At 32.0% G+C, this 14,957-nt stretch overlaps 1 protein-coding gene across 1 annotated transcript; it reads right to left on the bottom strand.

Annotated features, from left to right (window-relative positions):
* Positions 1-312: 312 nt before the first annotated feature.
* On the bottom strand, positions 313-3,540 carry LOC102579828 (30S ribosomal protein S16). Its single transcript, XM_006362396.2, has 3 exons — positions 3,291-3,540; positions 3,015-3,060; positions 313-757 (listed from the first exon to the last, which is right to left on the bottom strand). The coding sequence occupies exons 1-3, from the start codon at positions 3,421-3,423 to the stop codon at positions 538-540; spliced, it is 399 nt and encodes a 132-aa protein (XP_006362458.1). The 5' UTR covers positions 3,424-3,540; the 3' UTR covers positions 313-537.
* Between the last annotated feature and the right edge of the window lie 11,417 nt (positions 3,541-14,957).

Genomic DNA, 14,957 nt, shown 5'->3' with positions numbered 1-14,957 from the left:
TATTACTGAAAGAGAGAGGTGAAAGAGAGAGGCAACATATATGAGCTGCTGCCTATAGGAATAAAATTCAAGTATATGAGCAGCAACTCAGACGAATTTACTGAAATGGCCTGCAGAAATTAGCTATTGACAACAAGCATACATTTGAGAGCATCTTTTCTCACATTTCTATAATAGTAGAGATTTCTACGAATACATCCATAGACTACCTCTAGATACCAAACTAGCTGAAGTTTATTACTATGAATGCTCTTCATTACTGGACAAAGCGGAAAAGTAAGGAAATGCATAAAGCACAGAGATCAAAAGTCACATATCTAAGGGGTGCTATTTTATTTAAACATAGATAGTTAAAATATATCCCTTTAGCAAGACCAGACAAAATTGAGACATGATCAGGGCATATTTGAAGATGACGCATTCTAAGATTGCAAGATTCAAACAGCAGTACATAGAAACAAACATCAGCGCTGCAATTGTCACATACTAAAAAACAGATCTTTGAATTGAAGTTGTACAAAATCAACTAGTCAGATTCTAATCTTTGTCTTCTTCAACTTCAGAACCAACTGTTGGATTGGCACTTTTAGCACTTTCAGGTGTCGTGATGCGTCCAGTCATAGGATCAACTAATCGAGTGTCCCGTGGACCGCCTTTTTGTCCCATAGCCAGCATAGGTGGAGGAGGTAATACGCCTGCTCGGAAAAGAAGGCGTTGGACTGGTTCTGAAGGCTGTGCACCAACAGATAACCAATACCTGCAGAACCACGAATATCAGGTAAAGAACGCATGATTGTGTGATCCTGACAACTATCCGATGACTAAGAGTATAAGAACCTACAAGCTTTAGTTATTGCAACAACTACAGCAAAGTCACAGTTCAACCATTTGGGCACTATTTTCCTTTTGGACCTTTGCAAGACTAAAACTTGAGTTGCCACAATATCATAAACAGGAAACAGGTTATATCAGCATCAGGATTTATCATACTATTAGTTATGCTCCTGCCTTGTCTAAATCAATGCGCACCAGTGATCAAGAATGTGAGTGTTCATCCCTACAGTACTAGGCACCTTCCTTTTCCTGACTGACTAATAGGTCATAAGTCATCTGATATACACTAGAAAGGAGTTTCAGTTCCTTCAAGAGGTCCACTTTGCAAATAGCTGCGAGACTGCACCTTTATTAGGAAATATATTGAGCTTTTTACATGAAATTGCTTTATGTTAAAGCCTGTCCTAAAACAGTAATCAACTTAATCCTTTGAAAGACTCATGAGAAACAGTAGCAAAAACAAGAAAGTTTATGCAACAACACAGTGCTAGTGTTTTCTACAAATTGGAATAAAAAAGTCCGACATAAATCAACTACAATTTAACTCTCTGCCTAACCCAGCCAAAATGAGTCCCTGGAGCAAAGTAAAGGAGTTAAAAAGAGATCCTAACTAACAAATGTCATTTCTTAATTTGTCTTTTAAGTGTTACATGATAATTTTTAACCTTTCAAAATCACAACCACACACTCCTAATTCGCTAAACCAAGTCCACAAATACATATTAAATATGAACCATTTTATCATGTTTATGGTCCATGTACACAATTAACAGAAGAAACGAGAGAATAAAGATGACAAGATCTTTGATTATACCAAACACAACACTCACTAATGTTTCGCCCCATCTGCAGCCAAGCAAGTTCTAAACAATCATTGCCACTCGAAGTTAACAGTGCAGCAGAGAACCATTTATTATTCTCATCATTGTGAAAGGAGAACATCATTCCTATTTCCTACAACTTAAAGATGACAAATCCTCTTCTTTAGAAGCAAAAAATTCAAGAAAGTCTAAAACAGCAAACTGTTAACGACTTCCCAGGATGAGTTAGCATATTGTTCACCAGTTCAACCAGATGAATTTTGTTTTTCCAAAGATACATCTCAATCAAGTGAGCCAGCATTCAACTTGTCATGCTCTCAACAAAATGTACACAAAAATAACTCATAAGAAATTTATAGCACAAGAACTCATAAAGGAATACATAACCCCCAAAATAACAACCCCCGCCCACCCACACACAAAAAAAAGGAGGGGGATTACTGTGGTATAATGCTACTGGTCTCTGAAACTAAATATGTTCAAGGAATCTCAATTGCATTGTTATCTTTGCCTTTTCGCCAACATAATTAACATTGGTCCATAACCTCCTTAGCTCCAGTTGCACCTATTCCATACAACTTCCTCGATAACTCAATTCAAATAGCTTATTTGATCCCTTGAACATATCTGGCAATAGTCACCCTAGAAATTACCCAAAACACTTTATATATTTATATATATATATATATATAGACACACACACAATAGTCACCCTAGAAACTCCCTAAACACTTCAAAGTACTGCATTAAGTCAGCTCCCTGTTCCACTCACTCATTCTTTGAGGCAACTCATGAGAAAATTTTGTTTATTTTTTGTCACTGATTAAGGCATTGCATTTCTGATATGCATCTGACAACAATCTGGTTTGGCCAGCGTATTCAGTCAATCCCTAAGTCAACTACATTCTTTTTGAAGACTACAAACAAGATGGACAGAAAATTTAAAATGACCAATTAGCAAAATCTGTTTTACGCAACTACAATGTTATTCTTGATCCTACAGCTATAAACCAGTCTTAACCGAACCAATTCATAGCCATACAAGAATTTCAATGATTTTCCGGATCAAATAAGCTTTGCCTAAATAGAAAAGCTATACCAATGTTGAGCTTCTACAGCCTGCAGAAGTAATTGAATTATTACCTTTGAGTAGTGTTACAATATTCTTTGCCAGACAACAACAACAAAAGCACAATACATGACCTGAACTCTAATAGTATTCACCCTTTAACTTGTTGTCAGTCATCTGAACTTTAACAAGAGAGAAAAATGCAATTCAAGAGTCTCCAAATTACAAATGGAACACATGAAATTGGGAATCAATCACAACAAAAACAACAAGTTTGGAACTTTACTTACTTCAACCTATCAAAATTAAGACCCATCCGTTTACCACCATCTTGCCCTGTACAAAGTGAAAATTGTACAAACTTATACATCAGCACCTCAACAAAACAACAAATATTTGAATTCAAGAACTGAGGTTTCTCTCAACAACAGTACAAATAAAGCTAAAAGATGAAATTTTTTCACATGGGGTTAATCCAAAGTAAGGTGAAATGTGTAATAAAATCAATTTTTAATGATAAAGAGCATAATCAGTCAATAAAAATAGGGGAAAATTGTGTTTGTTACCTGGTAAAGGATTGTAGTAACCAAGTACTTCCAAGTGTTTGCCGTCTCTTGGAGATCTGCTATCGGCCGCCATTACTCTGTAAAAAGGTTTGTTTTTGCATCCAAACCTCGATAACCTTAATCTCACCACCATTTTCAACTGCTCTCCGGCGAGTGAATGAACTGTGACTGTCAATCCGGCAATGAATTGTCACTTTAGGGTAACACCTTTTTTCCCTTTTTGTTACAAAACATAATACTACTAATGTCCCAATTTTTATTTAAATGACCCCCCTTTAATTTTAATTTCACATAAATTATAAGATTTTTTTAAATAAATTATGATCTAAAAATATAGTACTTTTACCTAGTTTTAAAGGTGGTTATTTAAGACGTTTTTTTAGAAGGGAAAAGAAAAACAAGTTATGATAATCACCAAGTTTAGTGTGTTTTCATATCAGGAGCTATTACTTATTATCTATGATACTTTTTAATATAAAAATGTAATTTTTAAGGACAGACTAAAATTGGAATAAAGAAAGTATTGTTTTGTAAATATAATAACAATAATATATTTAGTAAAATTTTATTTGGTGGGGTTTTTGTTTTATAAATAAACTTATTTTTTAATATAAAATTAAATAAAGGTAATGAAAATAATGAGCGAAATAGAAAAATAAAAAAATAAATTGGGAAAATAGCAATCAAAATTCAAGTAGCAATCCATTTATATTAGGTATATATATTTAATAACAATATAATTATTATGGATAAGGCATATGCTTTTGGCCAAAGTGTTTTGGTTATGGATTTAATCGAATTTGATAAAGTTGATTTGAATTTTGAATTTGTAGTGATAAATTTATTAAATATGTATAATTATTAATTTAAAATTTAAAACTTTAAGAAAATTGAATCTCAGATATATAAATTTTAAATATTTACTCTACTTTCGAAGAAAATGTTGTATTGTAGTAGATATCTCCTGCTTTTTGGTAACTGTTCAGAGCATCATAGTTTACCTTATGAAGCATTTGAACTTTTTTTCCTAAAGTTCAATCATGTAATTGTCTATAATAAGTGAAGATGTTAAAAGGGAACACGATAAATTTAAAACTACTTGGAAAGAAGTTGTGTTGAAAGAATCACAATTTCTTGGTATCCATATACATGCAAACTAAGCAAAAATTAGGGTATAATGAAAGAAAAAAATTCAATCATCAATGAACTGGATTGAGAATCATGAAGTATCACCTTAAGATCCCAACAATGAGAAACAACACCTAGATAATTTCTTTTCATTTGTCATAGCCTTAATGAACAGAATTACGTGATCGTGTGTAAATAGTCAAGTTTTAATAAAGTGGCTCAGACACTACATTTATTAAAAAATAATGATATTATGTAGTTTTAATATATAAATCTTTTACTATCGCACCTAAAAAAGAATACATATGACCATTATAAAAAAAATCAAAATTAACAACATAACTAGTGTGATTCCACAAGTGAATTTGAGTGTGTAAAATGTTTTTGAAAGACCTTTAGCTCAAGAAAAGTGATGTTCAAAAAAGGTTTGAGAAATATAAGAGTAAAAATATGTAATGAAAATAACAAAGGAAAAATTAATGACAACAAAAATAGTAAAGATACACAAAGTAAAAGAAGCAATAGTAATAGTAAAAAAAATTGAAGAATAAGATAACGATAGAATGATAAAGATAATATGGTAAGAAAGGGGGGGCATATAAGGTGACTAGGACTATAAGGGGAGCATGTACTGCCTAATCATCTCTTCTCAATTCTTCTTTGGCCTACTTTTACCTTTACCTCTCACTTTTAACTTCTCGCACCTCCGTATTGGGGCATATGTAATTCTACTTTTCATGTGTCTGAACCCCCAAAACTCCCACATAGGTCCGCCTTTGAGTTTGTCTAAATTTGTTTATAGAACATGGTTTGGTTTCATGATTTCTTCAATTCTTTTTTTTTTATCAAGTACAAAATAGTAATTCAACTCCTCATTGATCCAAAGTATTTATCTTATATGGGGAATACATTCAGAAAACATGCTAAGCCATGATTTCATTTCAGTTCAATACTTTGAAGTCCTAGACATAGAGGAACCATACCAATTCATTATGAACATGGTGGTTAAACTCTACTAGATGACAATAGTGTAGGGGATGTCCTGAAGAAAGATAGCTCGACGCCAGAAGGATGACTATAATATAAAGAATATCTGGTGAAATCTATTTCCTATTTTAAAACCATGGTTATGTAGAAATCTTTGGAGAATTAGGGTGTATTCCCAAAAGTGTTAATTAGTGACATAACTGCCCTGGAAACTAATGTGTTGTAAGGGAAAAACAATTACTACACTAAGCACAAGGATAAAAAATAAATCAAAAATATGGATGAATATATAAAAATCCAGAATAGACTGAGCATTTTAAAAATCTGCCCTGTTTTTTCTTCTTGCAAACTATATTTGCACTTTTTGGATGCTATAAAGTATTATGTTTTGTCTGAGAAGATCCGAACTTAGCTAATAGGGAATTAAGGGTTATACAGTCAAATTTCTCTATAACAATTTTTTTTTTCTGGGAAGAGCCAAACTTAGATATTCTAAAGTTGAGGCTATAATCAAATCTCATTATTATAACCATTTTTTTGTATGGGAAGAGCCGAACTTAGCTATTTTGGAATTGAGGCTTATATAGTCAAATCTCATTATTATAATCATTTTTTTGCCTGAGAAGAGCCGAACTTAGCTATTCTAGAGTTAAGACTTATATAGTCAAATCTCATTATTATAACCATCTTTTCGTTCAGGAAGAACAGAACTTAGCTACTGGAGTTAAAGGCTTATACAATTAGATCTTTCTAAATCAATCATATTTTTGTCTGAGAAGATCTGAACTTCGCTAATTTGGAGTTAGGCTGATAAATCAGATCTCTCAATCAATCATTTTTTTGTCTAAGAAGTCCATTTAGATTGATTTGTTTTAGGTGTTTTTAAATCAAAATAACTTTTAAATAGTTTTGAAGTGTTTGAGTTAAATTAAAAAGTGTTTATAAACATTTGTTTTTAAGTCAACATAACAAAAAATATATCAAAAGTGACAAGTTAGAAATAAGTCGGAAGCCTAAGTCACTCCAAACCTGCTGTTAATTAGCTAAGGCCTAAGCCATATGGGCTTTACGATAGTAGATGTTTATAATAAAGCCCAAAGTTTGATTATTATTTTTTCTTAAAAGGCTTTACAAAAGTAGTTATTTATGTACTGCGGAATTTATGTGTTATTCTATGCAGAATTTAATTATTTATGTATTATTCCTCTTAATTTATACATTTGTTAGTTATTCGGGTTTGAAAATTGCAAATTAAATACCATGTTAATTTTATATATAAATAATTTACTTTCTAACCAGCTACCAAACATGAAGCGAAATTTTATACTTGCATAACTCACCTTCAAACTAGCTATCAAATGGTGTTGGTGTGGGCTATGAAGGTGGAGGTGTTATGTGTTGGAGTTTAGGGAGAAGACAATTAATGTGGAGTGTCATTTGTGTAGCTTGTTTATCTTAGTTCCATTAAGAAAGTTTTTTTTAAAATTATTCTTTAAAAATATATATTTTTCAAATTTTTACTACCAAACATATATTTTAAAAAATGAAAAATGCCAAAGAAGTAATTGAGCGTTATAGTTTGAATTACTAGGTTTTATTTCCAATTCAAATTTATGTATAGGTAAAAAGAATCAAATCAATGAGGGGTTGAGAGTTGAGACTTGAGAACATTGATTTGTTGTATCGCTATAGTCATTTCGCAATCTTTATCCTCGACTTGAATTACACATAGTTAAATAATTTTCTTTTAAAAAATAAATAAAAAAAGCACATTTTTTATAGTTTAGGGGAAACCGATTTCGCCTCCGTCTTAGGAGGGAACTTTTAATAGATAGGTAGGAGCTTCGACGAAGCAAAAGAAACTGTCATTTTCTCTTTATTTCCTTTATGTTGGTGGATAGCAAACAATTTTTCAGAGTAGATAGCAAATGATAATGTCCATACAAAGACAAGTATTAAAACAGAACTATTTCAATAATTTTTTTTTTCTTATAAACATTTAATATATGAACATAGACTTATGTATAATTAAATATTGGCATGTGCCATTGCAGAGTACTTTTTTATATCATTGATTAGTGCAGAATATAGATAAATTTTGTGCCCTTTTGAGATAACATTGGACCCTCAAATTTTTGATTCACTTTTTCTATATGGAATTTATTTCTATACATTAAATTATAGGTTTACATATATTATAATGTAGGGTAACAAGGTACATATTTTGATTGACATATTGACAATTATAGTAGCTTGCGCGTGCTTTTTGAATCAGTGTACTTGTGGATAATTAATTGACAGTTAGAAAATGCATCAATCAGTTCAATTTGATTTATCAATTTTTTATTTTTAAATACATTAAACTAATAAAAAGAAGAAGATATTTTTTTTTGATTTTTAATTTTTTTTTTTATCTTTAACGGTTCAATTTTCGATTTAACTAATAAAAAAATTCGCATAAAATAAATATATAACTTGTCCAATAATTTGATATGACAGAACAATAATGTAACTTTACATTTTTACTCATAAAACAAAAACAGTAGTAACTAACATAAAAAGTGCTATACAAGTGCAACAATAAAATAACTAGGACAATAATGTGATTTGAAGGTTAAATGACAAAACTAATAACCAGTAAAGTATAAATATTAATATTTAATATTTATGTAGGGGTAAAAAAAAGTAAACAATAGTAATAGATTATCGGTTTACTCAATAACTTAATATATAAAACCAAAATCAAACCGATAACTCGATATTTTTTTTATTTATAAAACCACTAAGACATCTGCTCACTAAATGACCCAATAACAATAAATTAATAGCATTTTTTAATTTAATTTATTGATCGATTCAATTTATACACACCCCAAATCATAATAGAGATTGTATTAAAATTAAAATTTTGAATTCAACTTTGTATGAATAAAATAAGTCAAATAGTTTTGAGTTATCACAAAATTAGTGCTGTGAAAATATTGCTACAACATAAAATAAATTAAAAAGGAAAAATATTAAGATAATGCATGACAAGAGTTTAATGATTTATTTTTTAATCAAACATTAATGAAATCAAACTTGTGACACTACATTTTTAATGTAATCTCATGGGATGCTCTTTTTCCTCTTGATGAATGGTAAATTTGGCTTCATGTTATTTGCTTACCGCTTCCTCTTTTTTTTTTTGGTTAACGATACTATTTTGGGAAAAGAATCTGAAAAATACTTTAATTTTGGCCAAAATTACTGTTACGATACCAAACTCTATGGAGGACTTTTTACCCCCTGCACTATTTAATAGTGTATTTTAAAGGTATATATGTGCCCACGTGGACACATTACTCTTTATAATGATGCAATATTTATGATGTCCACGTGGGCACATATATACCTTTAAAATACACTATTAAATAGTGCAAGGCGGTAAAAGGTCATTTCCAAAGTTCGGTATTGTTACAGCAATTTCGGTCAAAATTCGGATATATTTCACACCTTTTTCCCTACTATTTTTATCGTTTATACTTCTCTTTCCTTTTATATCCTCACTATCCATTTTGTTCGTTTTTCCCTTTAATTGTGGTTTTTCAAAAACAATTTTTTTACCTTTAGTAAGGTTTTTAAGATTTACGTACACATCATTTTCTTCAAATCTCATTTGTGTGGGATCAAAAGATATGTTGTTGTTGAATGGTGAATTTGGGAAACAACATGCTTGAATTTCATAATTATATTCTCTCAAATTAGAAATATTCATTACTAGTATTTTTCCAAATCCCATTTTTCAGGAAAAATTACTCTGATGCGCACTTTTTAATAAATAATTATTGATTTTAGCGATACCTTTTAGTTCTTACCATCTATAGCAATATTATGAAAATTATTCTCTATAATATGTATTAAAACTATATTACAAATATATTATAAGTGTTCAGTAAATAACTTTATTTAATATAGCATATTTAAGTAAACTTTTCTTTCTTGTTCTATATCTTTTCAGTGGAGCAAAGGGAATGGAACATTTTATTATGAGCAACTTTCACATATAGCAAACAAAAAAATCATATTTGTATGCTATAGCAAAGTTTGTATATTATAGCAAAGTTTGCATAATTGCGCTCCATAGCAAACATATATATGTATAATTCGCTATACATATACAATTGAAAGCTATGTCTATTTCGATATACATATATACAAAAAGAAGCAATTGTATAATTTGTTGGCTGCTCTTCAGATTTGTATAATTTCGTTGGCAGACCATTTGTATAAATTGTTGTTAGCCTCTCGTTTGTATAAATCGTTGACAAAAATATTTGTATATAAAAAAATGCTCTCTCTTTCGCTTTATACAAACATAAATTATACATTATATTTGTATAATCTGTGTTTGTATAAATCTAGAAAGAGAGAAAGGCAAAAGAGAACTGGGCAAGGGGAATATTTATATTGTATAATTATAAGTGTATAAGACGAATATATATGTATTTGCATGTGTATATACAATTTTCTTTCGCTTTATACAAACATAAATTTTACATTATATTGTATAATCTGTGTTTGTATAAAACGAGAAAGAGAGAAAGGCAAAAGAGAACTGGGCAGGGGAAGTATTTTTATTGTATAATTATAAGTGTATAGGACGAATATATATGTATTTGGCATGTGTATATACAATTTTCTCTCGCTTTATACAAACAAAAAACACAATTTATACAATTTGTTGTATAAAGCGAGAGAGGCGAGCATAGAGGGAGCGAGCGAGAATTTGGAGGGAGAGAGACGACTAGCAAACGTTTGCTACGGAGGGCAATTAAATCAAACAGTAGCTACTCCATTTATTTTAAATTATAAGTTTGTCATTCTGTACAATTATCCCTTTTATTATTAATAGGTGGGCCAATTTAACTAGCTTGGTGGGCCAGAAGCCCAGAACAGTGTGCAGGAGTGAATGTCACATGGATAAGGACAAGGAAGCCCACTTCATTGGAAAAATGACATAGTAAATCAATTAGAAAAATTATGTAAAGATCTTTATCATATTTCTATTTATTTTCTTTCTTAATATTCGGATATATCACTATACCTCTATTAGATATTGACCCTTTGTTTGTGTATAATGTATATGGTACAAGTATTATTATTGATACATAACTCGAATTATTTCAAACTTAATCAGTATGAATCTGATTTATATTTATGTATCTGATATATATCTCATATATCATTTGCTATGTGTCAGACGAAGGAGAAATGTTGTCACGACACAAATTCATAAATCGTGATGGCACCTATGTTTCCAACCGATAGGTAAGTCAACCCAAGACTTTTACCAATTCAATATTAATAATGGAAAAGGAAAGTGACAAGTAGAATATCCCAACAACAAAGTCTTTCATAAGTATTAAATGCGGAAAACTAAACTACCGCCCCAAGATTTAGAGTCATAAGTACGAGAGTTTATAAACTATGTTACAAGTCCGGAACTAAAATATAAACTTAGACCTAAGGAATATCCTGTCTAAATACTAAACTAAATTATAATGAAAGACACAAAGGGAGGTGTGGGCCACAGAACCAAGTAGCTCACCACAACTCCTTGATAATTCATACTCAGACTCAAACTCCAAGAAATACGCTCAAATTCGAAATACAATCTGCACCAAAAAAGAGTGCAGCAAATGTAGTATAGGTGCGAAACCATGTGTACACAGTATATCTCATAGACCGACAACGAAGAAGTAGTGACAGGAGTACATAAGAAAATAATTCCTTAATTTTTACAAGTCCACATTATACTTATCAACCCAGTTTTCATCAAATAGGGATAATCAAATGTCACGTAACGTCCAAACATCAATGAAGCACGCAATCAAACAAGAGTGAAGGATGTAATGAGATGCAATGCAATGTCACATCATGAAATGATATGCCTCAAACGCCTCTGTCAACCGTATATACATGATACTTCCTCGGAAATACATCGAGAGTTCATGACCCATAGGGGAGTCGCGAGGTCCATATACTTACACAGACGATCTCCACGTGTCTGTGCGGACGATCTCAACGCACTATCATAAAATCAAATAATTTTCACACGGACGATTTTCATGTGCCCAAATTATAATCATAACTTCTCCCTCGCACGGACGATCTCCACGTGTCCAAATTATAATCATAACTTGATCTCAACACGAACAATCTCCATGTGTTAGCCTTTTACTCACACTTACTCTCATGTCAATGTATGTACACAATATGATATCAATAAAAAAGGGATGATGCAACATGAGACCCCGGATCTCTCTTTCAATTAAAAAGAAAATTACATTATGAAAAGTGGACATTTCAAAATCACCAAAAAAAAATTTGCTACCGAGTTGTGAATTATGTTAAGTGATGAGTTTCCTGACAACTAATTTATTTATTACTCCTTCTATGTTCTTTTTTAGTTGTCATGTTGTGTTTTTCAAAGTCAATTTGACTAAGTTTTAAATCTAAATTAGATTACATTAATTTCATATTTTAAATAAAAATTTTAGATATTTAAAAATTATATGAAAAGTAGTACTAATTCCAATATTTTTATATCAATATATATGGTGAAAAAATCTATCTTAAAATGTTAGTCAAAATTTATATTGTTTGACTCAAAAAAAAACTATTACAACTAAAAAAGGAACGAAAAGAGTATTTTAAAAAAAATATATTTTGGGGTATAAAATATTCTGTTAATAAGTAATATATTTCCTCACAAATAGTTTCAAGTTATTAACTTTTATTTTCACCCATGAATGAGAAAAGGTTACTGAAAAGTAGAAAAAGCTTTCATGAAACGACCCCAAAAATGTCCGAAAATGTGCTTCGGAAACACCTATAATTGTAATTTCCATATATCTCAAAATCCGTGCATGATTTCGGAAATTCGACTTCATATTCTTATTCAGGGGGTCAAATTGAGTGGGAAATGAGTCTAACCCGAATTTTAGAACAACCGTATCAAAATTTGAAAATCGCAAAAAAATGCGATTTTGAGGGTCAACTTTAAAGGGGCATATCTCTCAGCACACAAGGAACTGGAAGGAGCTCAAACTATCAAAATTAAAGATTTGTGAGTTAGCTTTCCAACGCAATTTGTTTCACCTCATTCCGAGTTAGGATGAAGGAGTTATGACCATTTTCGTAAAACCTCGCCGGCAGAAAAGTGCCATTTCCAGTAAGCCGAAACACTGTTCACCCGCCCCATTATTTTTTCTAAGTGTTGGACAATTTTTTTTCCAAAGGGCATATGATATTCCCTATATATCATTAGTTCATTCCAAGTCTCTAAAACATTTCTCAAACATCCAAAAACTCTCTCTAAACCCTCTCCAAAAAATTCCACCAAGATCATCAACCAAATTCAAGGATCCCAAGCTTTAATTCCGGATTCAAGATTCAATCTCAAGCAATTCTCCATTCCAATCTTCATCAAGAATTCTCCAAAGTTGAGGTATGTGGGTTGATTGTGGAAACCTTCCTTTCCACAAGTCCAACCATTTATCCTCTATTTTACTTCAAGTTTATGGGTCCTTATGATCATTTATGAACTCTTGAATTATGGAATTATTACTACACATCCTATTATGGTCTATTTTTGTATATTATCATGAAATGGAATGATTATATGATGTTTATGGTTTTCATGCCTCCATGATCAAATTATGAAGGTTGTTATATATGTATATATATATGTATGTTGTTGGTGGGCTGTTTTACATGGATTTTGAAATTTGTTGGACTTAGTACTCTTGAAACACATGATTTTATTTACATGAACAAGTAGCCCACCATATGTTTGATAAAATGCCATTTATAGAATTCTTATGAAATGGAAGGTCCAATGTACGTCCTATGAGTCGGATGATTATATAAGTATTGAAATGATGATGAAATGGATACATGTATATGATTTTCTCTATATAGTGTGTGAGTCGACCAAGCCTAGTACGGGGGGTAGTAGGCCCGTATAACCGTATCGAGGGGTTGGTACCTTGGTTGCCTAGTACGGGGGGTAGTAGGCCCGTATAACCGTATCGAGGGGTTGGTACCTTGGTTGCCTAGTACGGGGGGTAGTAGGCCCGTATAACCGTATCGAGGGGTTGGTACCTTGGTTGCCTAGTACGGGGGGTAGTAGGCCCGTATAACCGTATCGAGGGGTTGGTACCTTGGTTGCCTAGTACGGGGGGTAGTAGGCCCGTATAACCGTATCGAGGGGTTGGTACCTTGGTTGCCTAGTACGGGGGGTAGTAGGCCCGTATAACCGTATCGAGGGGTTGGTACCTTGGTTGCCTAGTACGGGGGGTAGTAGGCCCGTATAACCGTATCGAGGGGTTGGTACCTTGGTTGCCTAGTACGGGGGGTAGTAGGCCCGTATAACCGTATCGAGGGGTTGGTACCTTGGTTGCCTAGTACGGGGGGTAGTAGGCCCGTATAACCGTATCGAGGGGTTGGTACCTTGGTTGCCTAGTACGGGGGGTAGTAGGCCCGTATAACCGTATCGAGGGGTTGGTACCTTGGTTGCCTAGTACGGGGGGTAGTAGGCCCGTATAACCATATCGAGGGGTTTGTACCTTGGTCCCTAGCTCGGGGGGTGGTAGGCCCGGGTAACCACATTGAGGGGTTTGTACCTCTTTCGCCTCTCCAAGGGGGTGGTAGGCCTTGGAAATACTATAATAAATCTCTTTTTTCACTTTAATCCTTTCTTGGATCCCACACGTGAACATAAAGAAAAGTAATAAAGCTTTTGTGAATTTAAAAGCCGAAAAAATTCCGTCTGACATAGATTTTAAAGTTGAAATTCGAAACTTGAAAATCGAAAATTCAATCTCTTAAGTTGTAATTTTTGAAATTAAAGTTATATTTAAACATATTATACTTGAAAATAAAATTCATAAGTGAGTAAAATTTCTTTCTTTCAGGAGTTGGTTTGAGCTAGTTTTTGAGAATTTTAAAATATTTGAAAGAAAAATTAAATTTTATAACTAGACTTTTGAAAATAAGATTTTAAAATATGATTCAAGTTAAAATGCTAGCAAAAAACACAAAAATAAATGTGAGAGATAGCAAGTAGCAACAACTAAAGTGGATCAATTCATTACAAAGATAATAAGTAGCGTTTGGCCATGCGATACCATATCACGATATGATATCGTGAGATGGAATCAGCGTTTGGATATGTGATTTTACGCTGATTCCATCTCATGATTCCATATCATGAGATGTGATTTCATATTCTCCAAAAGCCATGATATGGAATTATACGGGAATTCCATATCATGATTTGAGATATTTAAATACAAAAATTGATCCACAAGTTTATATTTTGTTAAAACAACCCCACATTTATATCTACTAACCATTTATTTCATATGTAAATAAAATTTATAATCACATCATTACTTTTTAAAATTTATTATTCCCCCCGACATAAAATTTATTATTCTCACCAACATATAGTCACTTTAACTCACATCAACCGATTGTTGAGTAATATTAAAGACTAGTACACTA

Source organism: Solanum tuberosum, unplaced genomic scaffold (assembly GCF_000226075.1).
Source record: "Solanum tuberosum cultivar DM 1-3 516 R44 unplaced genomic scaffold, SolTub_3.0 scf00403, whole genome shotgun sequence".
NCBI lineage: Eukaryota > Viridiplantae > Streptophyta > Magnoliopsida > Solanales > Solanaceae > Solanum > Solanum tuberosum.
This window is presented reverse-complemented; position numbering and strand designations above follow the sequence as displayed.

Excerpts from the sequence above, each read along its gene's own strand:
- LOC102579828 (XM_006362396.2), bottom strand. The coding sequence starts at position 3,423 with ATGGTGGTGAGATTAAGGTTATCGAGGTTTGGATGCAAAAACAAACCT. Across the intron at positions 3,061-3,290 it reads TTACTACAATCCTTTACCAG|GGCAAGATGGTGGTAAACGG; the intron begins GTAACAAACACA and ends CACTTTGTACAG. Across the intron at positions 758-3,014 it reads CTTAATTTTGATAGGTTGAA|GTATTGGTTATCTGTTGGTG; the intron begins GTAAGTAAAGTT and ends GTGGTTCTGCAG.